The sequence below is a fragment of the Lipotes vexillifer genome, unplaced genomic scaffold (assembly GCF_000442215.2).
Source record: "Lipotes vexillifer unplaced genomic scaffold, Lipotes_vexillifer_v1.1 scaffold1088, whole genome shotgun sequence".
Taxonomy (NCBI): Eukaryota; Metazoa; Chordata; class Mammalia; order Artiodactyla; family Lipotidae; genus Lipotes; species Lipotes vexillifer.
The window spans coordinates 875418-891953 of record NW_006779738.1 but is presented as its reverse complement, the minus strand read 5'-3'; the positions used below and the strand labels follow the sequence as shown (position 1 = coordinate 891953).

Sequence of the window (16536 nt, the reverse complement as noted above, 5' to 3'; positions counted from 1 at the left end):
AAGTGCTGGGGATGTAACAGTGAACAAAACAGACAGACAGCCCCATTTGAAGCTGTATTCTTTGGAAGGTGCTCGATTGCTCTTCTCTGTGTGTTGGTGCCAATTCTATGCTAATGGCCACTCTGCCCACTCCTTGTGTTTCAAGGCCGAGAAGGACTCTGCCAGCGCAGACCCCTACCTCTGCCTCTCGGACTTCATCGCCCCTCTGCACTCGGGCGTCCCCGACTACCTGGGTCTGTTTGCCGTCGCCTGCTTCGGGGTGGAAGAGCTGAGCAAGGCCTACGAGGAAGAGTGTGACGACTACAGCAGCATCATGGTCAAGGCGCTGGGGGACCGGCTGGCCGAGGTAGAGCCACGGTGCCCTGAGGCCAGAGTGCGCGCACACGTGTGCGTGTGTGTGTGCGCGTGTGTGTGTGTGTGTGTTGGGCTCTAACAGCACACATACTCTTAAATCCTGTATTTTCGAGTCACTCTCGCGCCTCATCTTTGGGCACAGAGTAGCCTTCAGCGACGCTGTAGTTGGAGTGGCCCGTGGAGCCTTGACTTCCTTGTCTTGGTTCTGGTGTCGCCCTGTGCTTGTGATTTGATGTTTTCCAGAGGACCCTGCAAAAAGCCAAACAGGTTCTGTTTCAGAGCTTCTCGTTCTGATGTTGGGCTCCCCTGTAGATCCCTCATCTTCCTCTGTCGGTGGGGCAGCCTAAGCTGTGGGAGCCGCTCCCCTTTTCCGGAGGCTCACAGCAGAGTCAGTGGCTGCTGTCATGGTCCCTGCTCCTCCTTCTGGCCACCATAAGCTGTAGCCTGAGCATCAGAGAAAGGTCTGAAGGGCCTCGGATCCTCGGATCATTGAATATGATCCTTGAGAGCCCGGGCTGAGGCCAGAACTGAGCCGCAGAGCAGCTGATGACAGTACAGATGAGTTGAGCCCCCGGCCCATCCTTCTCACCGGTTCCCCCACCTGCTGTCGGGTCAGGGAGGAGTGTTTGCGGGCGGAACGGCGGGCAGGAGGGAGGGTAGGAGAAGGGCTCCCGCCTCCTTCCGACCGTGTGTTCCGCCCCAGGCCTTCGCCGAGGAGCTGCACGCGCGGGTCCGCAGGGAGCTGTGGGGCTACTGTGGTGGCGAGCAGCTGGCCGTGGCTGACCTGCGGAGGCTGCGCTACGAGGGCATCCGGCCGGCACCCGGCTACCCCAGCCAGCCCGACCACACCGAGAAGCTGACCATGTGGAGGCTGGCGGACGTGGAGCGGCACACAGGTCAGCACCGGGCAGGAGCGCATCCTGCCTCATGTTACACACACGGTAGCGGAGCGAAGGCGTGCGGGGGGAGCAGGTGGGAGACACGGAGAGGCTTACAGTGAGATCCCTGATCCCATCGTTTCTCACTTCCAGCAGTGTGTTCTAGTCCTTCACCTCCATATTATTATTATTATTTATTATTATTATTTTTTGCGGTACGCAGGCCTCTCACTGCCGTGGCCTCTCCCGCTGCGGAGCGCAGGCTCCGGACGCGCAGGCTCAGCAGCCATGGCTCACGGGCCCAGCCACTCCACGGCACGTGGGATCCTCCCGGACCGGGGCACGAACCCGTGTCCCCCACATCGGCAGGCGGACTCTCAACCACTGCGCCACCAGGGAAGCCCATATATCATTATTATTTTAACAGGAGGAAAAGAAACTCATTTCAATTCATGCACATGGAGGCCCTGTAGAATTATTGTTGAGTAGTGGTCTTTCATCACCATTTTCAGGTTTATCAGTTTTCATTATTTTCTTTTCACCTACAATAGATGGGAGCTTAGCTGACTCACACCAGCCCGTACATCCCCTGCCCCATTTTCCTATTACATGTGTGTTACTGTTTTCAGTCTCTCCACTATTGAGTGACCTTTGTAACCTTTAATAATGTATTTCACATCGCTCTCTCCTTCCACCACTTCTAGGAGTGTCTCTGGACCCTCGTCTCACAGAATTCCCACCCTTCCCTTCCGCTCCCTCTCTCTTTACTTCTACACCACTGTGAACACAGTGTACTGTTTTCAGTGGAGTTCATCAAAAGCATGCCATCCACACTGAAGACGTTAAAGGAATGTAGATGGACGTGAAGAGCTATGAGGCTCATTGAATCTGGGCTGGCAGGGATGTCACCGGCTCCAGGAGACAGGAGACGGGGACTTGGGGACCCGTTTCTGTCGTAAGCCAGCTGGGCAATCTTTGGCAAAGCACCGAGCCTTTACGTCGCTCCGTTGCCTTGTCCAGAAAGTGAATGGCGTAGACTAGATAGCCTTGGTGTGGGCTCATCCTCAATGGGGCCTGGCTGTCTGTCATTCCCCTAGTGGCCTTGGCCTCACAGGTGCGCTTGGAGGTCCAGGTGGTGTCCCCATCTGCAGGGTTGGAGTCCTTGTCTAGAAGGCCCAGGCGTAGCCTCCATGGCTGATCTTGGAGGGCAGGCATAAGAATGTAGAGTCTTTTCCAGGCCTCTCCCCCCAGGTTAGAGGAAATCTGCACATCCTGAATTTGTTCATCCCCTCGGCGGGAATTTGCTAGACGAGTCTGCTCACATCTTTCGTGCTATGTCACGTGTCCACCTGGAAGGCACAAGCTCACTCTCATTCACTTGTAAACAAGAATATACTGGGAGCCAACCACTTGGCAGGCCTGTCTCAGCACTGGATAAACGAACGTTTCTCCCCATGCTGCTCTCCCCAGGCATTAGGTTAACAGAATCGCTGGCCATGGCACCTGCTTCAGCGGTATCCGGCCTTTACTTCTCCAATTTGAGGTCCAGATATTTTGCCGTGGGGAAAATTTCCAAGGATCAGGTAGGTTAGCTGTTTCATTGTGTGTGGCATCCCTAGATGCCTGTCTTGTTTTGAATGGAACTGTTAAACCTGTTTTATTTTACATGTGAGTGAGAATAAAATGAGAGGGAAAGGATGAAGAAATGTACTCCAGTTTATGTCTTGATTTGATTTCAGCCCACTGCCCCATTTCTCACCCTGCTGTTTACACAGAGACCAACCCTCCCACACCCCTGCCGCACACACACCCCAGCCAGGCTCTCAGCCTGAGGTAGTTACGACATGTTGTTTTTCTGCCCGGAAAATAAGGCACCTCGATGAATAGATAAATATCTGTCTCCATTTAACTCAGTGGATTACTATTAAGGCAAAAGACATAAAACGTACTTAATGTATCTTGGCGAATGCTGTGGAAACTTGAGTTCAAAAAGTCTTATCGGGGCTTCCCTGGTGGCGCAGTGGTTGAGAATCTGCCTGCTAATGCAGGGGACACGGGTTCGAGCCCTGGTCTGGGAGGATCCCACATGCCGTGGAGCAACTAGTCCCGTGAGCCACAACTACTGAGCCTGCGCCTCTGGAGCCTGTGCTCTGCAACAAGAGAGGCCGCGATAGTGAGAGGCCCGCATACCATGATGAAGAGTGGCCCCCACTTGCCACAACTAGAGAAAGCCCTCGCACAGAAACGAAGACCCAGCACAGCCAAAAAAAAAAAAATTAAAAAATAATTTTAAAAAATGTTTAAAAAAAAAAAAGTCTTATCATTTTGTTTTAATAAACTGCTTTTAATCTTTTGCAGATTGAGGATTATGCTTTGAGGAAGAGCATGTCTGTGGCCGAGGTTGAGAAATGGCTGGGACCCATTCTGGGATATGATACAGAATAACTTTTTTTTTTTTTTAACCTTGTCTGTACTTGTTTCCTCAAAGAAACAGTCAGAAGTGCCTTAATAATAACAGCACAGCGGCCGCGAGCCTGTCTGCATCTGGTTGACCTTTGTGCTGCTCCAGGTTGTGGACGTTTGCTGGGACCTTATGGAAGAACAGAGTGTTGCTACAGTTCTTGGAAAACAAGCAGCTGTTTTCCAGGGGACTTTGAATGAAGAGCAGTGAACAAGACTCCGGGGGTGTCCCCGGTCCCTGGGGACTAGGACAAGCCGGAGATAGAGGTCTTTTGCATTTCAAAGCAAGTCAACTTGCTTTTTTCATTTTTACCCCAGATCTAGGAGACCATTTCTTCCTTTCTTTCTTCTTTCTCAGAGAAAAGCCTGAAAGTCAGTTGAATAGGGGTATGTGACCCTGTGGCAGAGTGATGCTGTGAGCCACGGGGCATTTTGATCTGAGTGGTTAGAGCGGTTACTCTGACAGGGGAGAAGCATCACTCTGCTCTCTCTCCCAAGACCTCCTTTTCTGAAGCCTCAATTAGACTCCTGCAGAAGTCCCTGTGGCCAGAGGCATGCTCTCCCTGCCGGCTTATCAGAGGTACTCAGGCTGCTGTTGGCCCTGGCAAGTCAGATACAGTCACGTTCTCCAAGCATTTTGTCCTCTCGTGATCTCATATTCCCTCACCCTGAGGGGGGAAAAAGGAGGTGGGCGGAGAGAGTGGCCGCTAAGGGTAGTGAGCAGCCTTGGGTTGTTTTCCGGAACTGAGTAGGCTCTCGGCTCAGCTGCGTGTCCGTGCAGCATGGATAGGTGAGCGGCATCACTCCACTCAGTTCTTCCTTTTCTGCGCTGCCCCAGCTCCAGACTCGCACGATATGGGAACAGCATGTGTGGACTTGTTTGTGGTCATCGCAGGGAGATGGTTAAGAACCAGGACTTTGAAGTCAGACACACCCAGATTCGCATTTCAGGTTTGCCGCGTTCTTGCTGTGCGACTGAAGTATCAGCACGATTTTCTCATCTGTAAAATGGAGACAAGAGAGACTAGCTCCTCTCTCACAGGCATGAGGTGTGGATTAAAGGAGATGCTGCACGTAGGCAGGTAACATGGGCTGTGGCGCACAGTGAGAGCTTGATAGATGGCAGCTTCTGTAGAGCTCTCTAGGGGGTCCCCGAGCTCAGCACAGGGTAGGTGCTCATGGAAAGGGAATAAGAGATTAATGGAGGTGAAAAGATACTGGGGAAATGCATATGGGAACGACTGTGTTGAATATACTAGGTATCCTTTCTGGGATTAGAGCCCCATTGAACACAGTGACTGGAGAGAGAAGCTACTGTCTATGTCATAGGCACCATCAGCCTTCATTGTCTGTGAGACAGTGCCCCCTCCCCTCATGATGTAAGTTGACCTTGCCCCAAAGCAGTTATATCAAATATACACTCAGGTACATTGGAGGTGAAAGGGGGAAAAAAAACTTAGCAAACGATAATCCTGCATAACTGTAGCATATACATGTTTACCTGCAGAGTAACATGCCTTCTTAGGCATCACTTGCCCTTAAAGTGAAGAGAATTATATGCTTTCTTTAGGTCCATTTAATCTGTGCTAGATTGAGACGGGGACTCATTTTCCCCGAGATGCTCAGGTGGAGGGCTTATTTTCTCTTCCATAGCAGGTATGTTATTCTAGGTGGTGGCACATCCTTCTTTAAGAAAGAATAACCCCCTCCAAATATTTTAATGTATTTTATCTGAATTACAGTTGCTAAGAGTCTCCCAGTTTCATTAAGTATATACCATATCTTTTCTCAACTAGTTATGTGATGGAATGGCTTCCTTAAATGTATTGTTGATCTAATCCCATGATGGATGCCTTTTATCTAAAGACAAAAACAATTTGTGCAAGTTCGAGTGCCTATATGTTCATTAAAGAATATAGAATATAGCTTGAAAACCCCTTAGTTTATGTCAGGTGACCTCAAAGGCAGGAAGGTGACCATTCTGCAGCCGGTGTCTTTTCTGTGTCTCTCCCGGTACGTCCAGAACCTCTCCTTGTCATCCGCGTCCGTGGCTCTCACATCCACTCACTCACTCTCATCATTTCCATTATGGATCCCATATTTATTTTTTCCCTCTAAAGAAGCACTTGTTCAGAACCCTCCTCACTCTGCTGCTCACTCTGCTGTCTGTAACGTGTGGGATGGTGGTTGAGGTCAGGTCCTCATCTGAGATATTCTGCCATCAGCCTCCCTCTATTCACAGCTGAGCTCATTTAGAGAAGAGTCTGCCCTCTTTCCATTTCTCTCAGTCTTGTCCTCGACAAATATCCGAGTGTCTGCTCTGTGCCAACCACCTTCTCCTCCCATACTCTCTTTAACTCAGTGAAGTTAGGTTTTGTTGTTGTTGTTGTTTGTTTGTTACCCATCTCTTCTGTCACTGGTGCCCTCTCTTAATTGTTAGACCCCGTGGCCTTTCCAGTGATCTTTCTTCTCTGGGTTTGGGCAGTATTGACCACTTCTTCAAAAATCTCTTTTCCCTGCTTCCCCCTTGACTTCACTCTTCTGATTTACCTTCCATGTTTCTTGTAATTTCTTAGCTACTTTCATAGTTTTCTCTTCCTCTGCCCATTTCAAGCCTGGTCCTCATGAGCCTGTCACTAGTTAACTTCTTAGTCATACAGTTTCAGTGGGCAATCTATCCAGACTCCTCTGTGCTGAAGCACACCAAAGACTCGGTGGGTCTCAAACCAGTATCATCTTACTCTTCTCGAATTCTCAGTGTACTCAGCAACAAACTTCAAACACACCCCATCTTTTTCTTGGACTCTTGGCAGCTATCTAAAAAATTTGCACATGAAAGACACGCTTGTCCTCCTTTTAGTTGAGAAGGTAAAATACATGTTTGAGGCAGGCAGTGTTTAGGTTAAGGCTTGACTGAGGATTTGAAGGATAAAGGTGAAGAAGCAAGGTAGAAACAAATGAAGAACTACAGTATCTTTGTTCATGAAGGTAGTAAGGGTATCAAACCTCCCAAAAATTATCTTCAGATTCAATGCCATTTCCAGCAGAAATTCCAACAGGTTTTGTTGGATGTGACGGGCAGATATCTGAACATCTGTGGAATAGCAAAGGACGAAGATGGCTGGATGCTTCTGACTATAATGAGGAGGTTGAGGGGACCTTTTACAAGACAGTAAGTTTTATTACAGAGTTTGTGTTGTATGTGGTGCAGAGGTAGGCGCTCTGAGCAGTGCAGCGAGCTAAGGAGCCTGAGAAATAGCCCAGGTGTATATGCTGCCCTTTGAGATGTGATGAGGTGGCATGGCAGGTCAGTGGGGGCAGGAAGCGTGGCTCCATAAGTAGTGCTAGAATCACAGTTATCCTTATGGAAAACAGTGAAATGGATTTCTGCCTCACACCTCACCTAGCAGTCAATTCCAAATACATTAAGGTCTTGATTACGAAAAGCAAATACTTAAATGTTTGCATGGAAAAAAACCTTAGGGCCAGAAAGAATCTCTTGAGACATATGCTAATCATAAAAGAAAAGACGATTAAATCAAATATATTAAAACTAGCACTTAAGCTAACAATTTAGTGTAGTGGAAAGATAAACCAAGACTTGACATTTATGATACAGTTAACTGAAAAAGGAGTAGTAAGCAGAATATATAGAGAATTCCTATTTTTTAAAAAATAAAACAGAAAAATAGCCTTCCTCTTCTGGGGACGGTATCTAGAGACATTCAGGATGGTCCAGCGTTTGACATACAATCGTAGGCTGTCCTACAATACAGTCTCTAACAAAACCAGCCTGTCCCGAACCCCTGGTAATAGAATTGTTTACCTTTATACCAAGAAGATTAGGAAAACACCAAAATCCGCCGGTGGCGTGTGCTCAGGCCGACTTCAAGGACTTCGCACCGTGAGACTTTAAGTTCTTGTGAAATCGTCTAAAACAAAAAAACATGTCAGCCGGGCCTATGGTGGTTCCATGTGTGCTAAATGTGTCCGTGACAGGATCGAGCACACTTTCCTTATTGAGGAGCAGAAAATTGTTGTGAAAGTGTTGAAAGTACAAGCACAGAGCCAGAAAGCTTTATTTAGCTTTTGTATTTAAAATTGAACCCTTTTTGAGTAATAAAAAAAGAGTAGAAAGTACAAAAAAAAAAAAAACAGAAGAAACTTGAAAAGACATTTCACAAGAAGAGGAAATACATAGGGCTTATAAATGAGTAGAAACTAGAAACCTTGGAGATATGAATTAAGACCACAATGAGCTTGCAGTTTATATCCATAAGATTTGTAAAATTAAGGAGTCTTACAGCACCAGGTGCTAAATGTGAGCTCATCATTGTGTGGATGTGTAGACAGGCACCTCTGCTTTAGAAAACAACTACACCTCACAGAGTTGAACATTTGCATACTTTAGGATCTAGCGTATGACTCCACCTCCCAGTTGTGTATCCAGTAAACTCTTACATTTGTGTACCAGCAGGCGTGTACAAAAATGGTTATAGTAACATCTTCATAATAGTTAATAACGGGAAAAACTGAAATGCCATTCTGTCTACGAGAGAATGTTTAAGTAAATTAGGTATATTCACACTACGGGATATTATTCTGTAGTGACGAGGTGAACTACAGCTATACCTGACAATAAGAATGAATCTCAGAAAATATTAATAAAAAAAAGCAAGTCCCAGGGTATGGTTGAGACTATTTTTATTGAGCTCAAAACCAAGCAAAACCAAAGAGTACATTGTCTAAGCATACATAAATGGCAAAACTATACTGTAAGAAGCAAAACAAAATAATGCTAAACCAAAATTTAACCTACTGCTTACCTCTGAGAGGGAAGCAGAGGGAGTGGATAACAGAGGGACACATGGGTAGTTGCTGGTTACTAGTAATGTTCTCGTTCTTAAGTTGTATGGTAGGTTTATGGTTTATTATGCTTTATAACCCATGTATATCGTAGAATTCTGTATGTATTAAATATGTTGTACGTGATGTATTAAACATAAAAATAATAAAGGAAAAGGAATAATAAGCCAAGATCTGGGATGGTGACTTTGTAGATAATGTTTTGTGTGTGTCAAATGTATTTTTTAAAGAAAGGAAGGACAGAGTACACAGCAATGCAAAGGTGGGGACAGAGAGTGGAGCATCTGTGCCCTGTCCAGCCAGATCTAAGCGTGGCTCCAGATACCGGGCTTTGGAGGATGATCGCTGGAGGCACCGTTGACGCAGGTGGAGAATGTAGGCGGGGAGGAGAAAGGAGCTCTGGACAAGTTTCCTGTGGCTGAATACCGGCAGTTGGACACCTGACTTTGGGATTTTGGAAGAATGGCGTTAGAACTGGGAGACTTCCACGTGGAGGTGGAGGTGCAGACGGGATCGCATCTGGAGAATCTGAAGAGAAGATGAAACTTGATTCTAGGACCAGGGATCGGGGAGGTGGGGAAGCCAATGGAGGAGCCGCCGTGTGGGGTAAAGGAGACCGGAGAGGGGGCCACGTCAGGCAAAGCAAAGGAAGAGAGAGTTGAAGGCCTGGCCATGGAGCCTGGTGCTGCCGAGAGCTCTGGGAAACAGGACCCCTATCACAGGTGACCCTCGTTAGAGCAGTTTCAGGGGCATTGTGGGGACTAGCTGTGCTGGGTTGAAGATAGGGGGAGGAGAGGCAGGTTACTTGGTTATCTTAAGAGGGTGGGACGGGAAGGTAGAATTGAGTGGTTATTTATTTAGCTTTTATGTTTATTTATTTATTTTTGGCTGCGTTGGGTCTTCGTTGCTTGGAGCGGGCTTTCCCTAGTTGCAGTGAACGGGCTACACATTGCGGTGGCTTCTCTTGTTGTGGAGCACGGGCAATAGGCACGCGGGCTTCAGTAGTTGTGGCTCACGGGCTCTAGAGCGCAGGCTCAGTAGTTGTGGCGCACAGGCTTAGTTGCTCCATGTCATGTGGGATCTTCCTGGACCAGGGCTCAAACCCATGTCCCCTGCACTGACTAGCAGATTCTTAACCACTGCACCACCAGGGAAGTCCCTTTTTAAATATTTATTTATTTATTTATATTTTATTTTTGGCTGTGTTGGGTCTTCGTTGGTGCACACAGGCTTTCGCCAGTTGCAGCGAGTGTGGGCTACTCTTGGTTGCGGTGCGTGGGCTTCTCATTGCGGTGGCTTCTCTTCTGGAGCGTGGGCTCTAGGTGCGTGGGCTTCAGTAGTTATGGTACACGGGCTCAGTAGTGTGGCTCATGGGCTCTAGAGCGCAGGCTCAGTAGTTGTGGCGCACGGGCTTTGTTGCTCTGCAGCATGTGGGATCTTCCCGGACCAGGGCTCGAACCCGTGTCCCCTGCATTGGCAGGCAGATTCTTAACCACAGTGCCACCAGGGAAGTCCCAGAAACCCGCCCATTGTTTTCAAACTTCACATCCAATTTGTTCTCACACCCAGATAGTTTTACCCACTAAATACCCCTGCCTGGCTTAGGGTCTCATCATTTCTCCTCTGCACCCCTCTGCCACAGTCTCTGGGTTAGTTTCCCAGCCTCCTACAGCTGTAGGATTCTTTAAGCCCACCCCAATCCTTCTGCCTAAACAAGCCCCCCTTCCTCCCATTGCCTTGGATATACCCGAAGTCCTCAGACGTGTGCAAAGCTCTCCACATTCTGACCCCGCTCCACATGCTCCAGCAGCCCTAAAATGCTGCAGTTTCCCCACATGTCCTGACAGAGGTGTCTGATTGCATTGTCCCCTCCACCTGAAATTACCTCACCCCAACTCCACCCTGGGGCTTCAGGAAAGCTTCCCAAGCCTCCCCTCCCCTCCCCTCCCCCCACCTCAGGGCTAAGTGAAGTCACACCTCATCCTACCTCCTTAATAGCATAATGCGTATTCACAGTGCTCTTGTGGTAGCAGTAATCTATCTCTCCATTAGACTGTGATCCTGAAGGGTAGGTTTGGAACCTTGTTCATCTTTGTCGTGTCTAAAATAGCACTTGGTTCATGATAGGTGCTCAGTAAAGTTTGGCTTGAAAGAGTTGATGAGCAGATGCTTTCCTGGGAACAGTGGTTTGTAAGGAGAGCAGACTGAGAGCTCCACGAGGGCAAGGGCCATGCTTCTCTGACTGGGCTCAGAGTCCCCAGAGCCTAACTCAGCCCCTGCCATGTAGTTCGGTGCATGGGTTTTTAAGTGAGCAGAGGGGAAGCCATGATGATTTTCTCTTGCTCAGAAAGAGGCTCTGGGGCATCAAAGCCCTAGCACCCTCCACACCCATCTTCACAATTTTTTTTTTACTGCCCATGAAGGCAACACACTGGCAGCCCTGCAGAAAAACCACCTCACTACAATAGCTTATCAATGGCTTACTTGCTATTGATCAGCTCTGTGTATTGTCAGATTACAGAACAGGGAGTATATTATGATTCTGTGTGTGTGTGTGTGTGTGTGTGTTAAGGAAATACATGCAGTGAAAATGTCTACAAAGATACACAAAATATCTTTTTTAAAAAATTTATTTTATTTTTGGCTGCGTTGGGTCTTCGTTGCTGTGTGCTGGCTTTCTCTAGTTGCAGCAAGCGGGGCCTACTCTTTGCTGCGGTGTGCGGGTTTCTCATTGTGGTGGCTTCTCTTGTTGCGGAGCATGGGCTCTAGGCTTCAGTAGTTGTGGCACGTGGGCTCAGTAGCTGTGGCTCGTGGGCTCTAGAGCGCAGGCTCAGTAGTTGTGGCACATGGGCTTAGTTGCTCCTTGGCATGTGGGATCTTTCCAGACCGGGGCTCGAACCCATGTCCCCTGCATTGGCAGGCGGATTCTTAACCACTGCACCGCCAGGAAAGCCCCACAAAATATCTTAAGTGGTTCCCTCTGGGCAATAGGACTGGGGAACCAGGGGTGAGGGCCTCATGGTTTGGATATTTCTCACTCTTTCTGCACTGTTTTGAATTTTTACAACAAAGATATAAATATTACTGTACTTTAAAAAAGGTTAGCTCGGCAACAAATCCAACTTGAAATAGATGCTATTTTGAATAATCTGAGTGAAAAGTTAGCACTTAAGTGAACTAACCCCTAAACTTGGTCACATCTCTCAACACTTGGAGTAGCTAATTCCATTTACATTCTCCCTTCTTCAAATGTAATTTTCAAAGATATCTTTTGCCTCCTCCCTTGCTTTTAAGTATTATTATAGCCTTTTGGAGACTCATAAAACAAGCAATCTCTGGAATTGTTGTCTAGGAAAGGATCTTGGATTAAATGAATTTTGAGAACCTTGAGAGCAGATATGCCATGAAATGGAAGAAACAAAAACCAGACAGACTCATAATGATGTTTATCACAGTCTTTGCCTTCCATAACGCAAATACATATGGCAACATACAGAGTATGAAGCTTGCAGCAGCTGAGAAAAGAACTTTGAACTTTTTACAGTTCTGTTTGTTCTTTCACCCAGGGAGAAACCAGAATAGAGAAAAGTGACATTTCATTCCAGATTATCTGAAAGAAATTCAGTGGTTACCTGTCTTTAATCATGAGACATAATCCTCTTTGAGGAAAGAAGAGGCATTTATTTTGTGCGTGTTTTCAGTGCAAATATGTGAAATCCAGTTGTCTTGGTGAATAGTGTTAAATATCATTAATTAAAAATACTTTAGGTCTCGGGAGATACAGGGACCAAGTGGCAGTGACAAAGACATGTGAACTGCCCCTGCCGAAAATGAGCGCACGAGACAGATAATAAGTGTTTCCAAGGCTTTTGGCTGCGTTTGCATCTTCTTATCTCAATTTATGCAGAATTTATGGATGATGGTGTTTGAGATGAAAGATTGAGGAAAATTCAGAAGAGACTGATGTTAACGAAGGTGAACTCTTCTCAGAGATTAAATATAAAACACCTCAACCTAGAGAAGTATGTTTTGCACAAACATTTGTTGGTGGAAGATTGGCTGGGTGGATCTTAGCAAAAGCAAAGGAAGATGATACAGATGCGGAGATTCCTATATATGACAGCCTCTCCTGGAGTATGATGAAAGGATTTCTTCCTCCCTCTAGTGTAAAGCTAGCCTCCTCAATTGTTATAAGCAAGATCAGCTTCTTCTCAAGGAAGATGGCAAACAGAAGAATTGAAAGAAATCTAAGTACCTGGCAACAGAGGACCAGTATTGAAATCTAGACCAAGGCACTGTCTGCTGTATTTGCAAAACTCTTTATTTTCACTGATAAACCTTTCATAGCTCAGTAAGATACTTTTTCTGAAATTTGTATTTCATGTAATTTGGCTTATTAATATAGGTTATATTTGAATAATGAGTATAAAATCCAGATTTTCAGTTTCACATACTTGAATGCACAGTGTATGAATACACATAAACACCCTGAGGTTCTGAATGAAAAGCACATTAATTTAAAAATCTTATAATACATACTGTAATATATAAAATTCAGCCACCATAAAATATATAGTACCCACTAAAGTCGTCATCTTTAGCTGTTTCTTAGCATTACTTGCTATTGAGATATTAAACTCAATATATTTAGAATGAAATCTTAGATATTGCTGTTAAACCAGTGATAAGATTCAAAAGCAGCAAATTTATTTTAAAAGGAAATGCATATGTAGATCAGTGTTTTTCAAGCCTGGACCCCTTTAAAAGAGTACATGTTCTCAGAGACAGTCCCCGCTCCCCTGCAGCGTGACTTAAAATAGTTTTATTATGACATTGCTTGCATGTGTACTGTCATAAAATCAGGGATAAATTCCTCAAGCTTGTTTTACCTATACTGATATAAAACCAAAATAGAGTTATACAAATACAATTACAAAACCAATAAAATTTAAATTCAGTGATCAGTGATACTCATAACAATGAGCCGAAAGTATTCCAGTATTCCCACAAGAGCCATCATCATCCAAGACTCATGAAAATTCAGTATAGCTTCAGTATTAGGTACATTTTACCATGCGAATTACTGTATTTGAAGGCTGGCCACCCAAGGATGATAAGGGTGATTCCTTTCCTTTAACCAGAAAATAGATGAAGAGAAATTCTTCCCCCGTTGTCAGATAACAGAGTATCTTCTACTCTCATCTGTGGCAAAAGGGCCAAGCCTGACGTGGTTTAAACTAGAGAGAGAGAGAGAGAGAGAGAGAGAGAGAGAGAGAGAGAGAGAGAGAGAGAGGGAGGGAGGGAGGGAGAGAGAATGAGTCAGTCATGACGGGGTGTCAGCACAGACCCTGGAAGCTGAAGGGGCTGGTGCCTGGCAGGGCTGAGTCACTTAGCACCCTTGACATGGAGGGGGAAGGAAAACGCTAATTTTAGATGGTTTGTATCAGATTAGTAGGAGGATCTGACTTCAGAAAGCACAGTAATTATTGGGATTTATCAAGTGAAAAGTGAGGTTTGGCTTTGGATGCCACCGTTAAATTTTGACTCACAAAGTGTGTGGTGGGGAGGTTGAGATTTCTGGATGGTGGAGAGCAAAAATGAATTTTACAAAGGGTTTGGCAGTGTAAGTAGCCAACATTTGTGGGCACATTTGAGGGTGGGGAGCCAGGGGAAAAATAGGAAAGAATAATGGAGTCATGACTGCCTTAAAAATGGGGGAGAGAGTGGAAAGGATTCTAGTGGGACCAAGACTTCCTTCTGTAGTGAAAAGACATACTTCTGTAGGGAAAAGACATGGGTGCTTACTCTAGTGGGATGGGTGTGTTGCCAATCGCTTTGATTTTACGAATACAGGCCACTTTGCTGACTCCTGAAAGGTAAAAATCTGAAAAACTTTGATTATTTTGTACTGCTAAAATTTGCTATAATAGGGGAAAAACCATTTACATCTACCTTTTAAACTTTTTTTCCCATGAGCTCAAACAATGCTGATGATATTAGAGAGAGAAAATGCTGATTGTGCAAATTACCTCTCCTTTTGCTTTGGCTGAGATCCCCAAGAGGGGAAGAATTTACTGTCATATGGCATTTGTGCCTTCATTCGTATTCATTCAATCCATTTATTTATATGTTCATTTATCAAACATTTATTGGGCCAGGTCCTGTTCTAAGGGCTGGGTATACAATGAGTCACATTCCCTGGCCTCATGGAGAGTAGTAGTGAACTGACTCCCTCCAGTACTTTGTATCATTCATGTCTTGAACATCCTTCACTGCAGATTCAAAAGCAGAGGAGGTGGGGCTTCCCTGGTGGCACAGTGGTTGGGAATCCGCCTGCCAATGCAGGGGACACAGGTTGGATCCCTGGTCCTGGAAGATTCCACATGCCGTGGAGCAGGTAAGCCCGTGCGCCACAACTACTGAGCCTGCACTCTAGAGCCTTCCAGTGCAGAGGGTGCAGGTTCGATCTCTGGTCCAAGAGCTAAGATCCCACATGCCTCAGGGCCAAAAAACCAAAACATAACAACAACAACAAAAAACAGAAGCAGTATTGTAATATTGTAACAAATTCAATAAAGACTTTAAAAAAATAAAATAAAAAATAAAAGGGCAAGAGCCATCTCTTCTGCTTTCTTTGCATGTTTTGAAACTTTGAAGAGATTGAGGAGAGCAGATGTTAGGTGTTTGTTAATGAACCACCTGGCCTGAGATGAATGGTTTTGTCTTTCAGTGGACAAGTGTGTGATTAGCTGTAGTGTAAGTTCTGTACTCTTCACCAATGCCTTCCCCCCACACCTCCAACCATTACTAGCTGGGTGACATTGGGCAACCTACATGGCCTCTATAAGCTGCGGCTTCTTCCTCTCTAAGATGACAGTGATGCTGGCACTCACCTGGCAGGATAGAGCAGGAGCTGGGATGAAGTCCTCCACAGAAGGCATCCAGCATGTGCCTGGCTTAACATAAAAAATCTTAATTAACTGAAGAATGATAATGAAGACCCTTGGGAGATGTTTGATTTTCTCCATGCTTTACGGAAAAATGAATGCAACACCACATCAGACATACCTCATTTATAGACAATGTGTGTGACTCTAATTATGAATACCAGAGGCACAAGGGGAGTTCAGGGGCAAGCAATGTAATAGTGGTGATATGGGGAATTTTCCAGAGGGAGCTATAAATATCACAGATGAGCCAACTGGGTGCAAATCAAGGCCATTGCTAATTAAGAGAAGGTGATTTGGGTTTTGTCAAGTATCTTATCAAATGTAGCATCACGGGCTTCCCTGGTGGCGCAGTGGTTGAGAGTCCGCCTGCTGATGCAGGGGACACGGGTTCGTGCTCCGGTCCAGGAAGATCCCACATGCTGCAGAGCGGCTGGGCCTGTGAGCCATGGCCGCTGAGCCTGCGTGTCCGGAGCCTGTGCTCCACAACGGGAGAGGCCACAACAGTGAGAGGCCCGCATACCCCAAAAAAAAAAAAAAAAAAAATGTAGCATCACATTTCTGTACATTAACTTTCTCTTTATAGAAATTTTATTTTAATTTTGACGGGATTGAGTCCTGAATAGACATAAGTGGGAAACTTGTTTTGGTTCTACAGTTATAGACAATATTCCTGTTACAGGATTGACATTTTACAAATGGATTATTCCAGTCATGAGGAGAATTATCAGACATGATGGGTAGTTTAGTGAAATCCGCAGCACACCTGGAAAAGCACCCCAAATACACTACGTTATATTTGCATTATTTTAAAAGTTCATATGAAAATAGGTAGCATTTTTCATTATAAGATTTGTTCATTGCCAAAAGCTTGTAAACTATATAAAAGTATGCAGAGGAGAACAATTCATGATTCTATAATCCCCATTTAGCTAGTATTAATGTTTTATTATATTTCCATAGTCTTTACTTCTTTCTTTCCTTCTGTCCATCCATGTGTGGGTAAGCTGAGTAGTGGCCCCCGAAGATAT

General features: G+C 45.5%; 1 protein-coding gene and 1 pseudogene across 2 annotated transcripts in view; both read left to right on the top strand.

The window, feature by feature from the left end:
- MTR (5-methyltetrahydrofolate-homocysteine methyltransferase) overlaps nt 1-4163 on the top strand; it is a 118045-nt gene extending 113882 nt beyond the window's left edge. For both annotated transcript variants that reach the window (XM_007452934.1, XM_007452933.1), the window contains 4 exons: nt 146-346; nt 1058-1250; nt 2703-2815; nt 3591-4163. In XM_007452934.1, coding sequence (XP_007452996.1) covers nt 146-346; nt 1058-1250; nt 2703-2815; nt 3591-3677 — 594 coding nt within the window. In that variant the 3' untranslated portion in view covers nt 3678-4163. The remainder of the gene's footprint in view (nt 1-145; nt 347-1057; nt 1251-2702; nt 2816-3590) is intronic.
- Nucleotides 4164-7395: 3232 nt separating this feature from the next.
- LOC103085695 (60S ribosomal protein L34 pseudogene) lies at nt 7396-7791 on the top strand (annotated as a pseudogene).
- The last annotated feature ends 8745 nt before the right edge of the window (nt 7792-16536 follow it).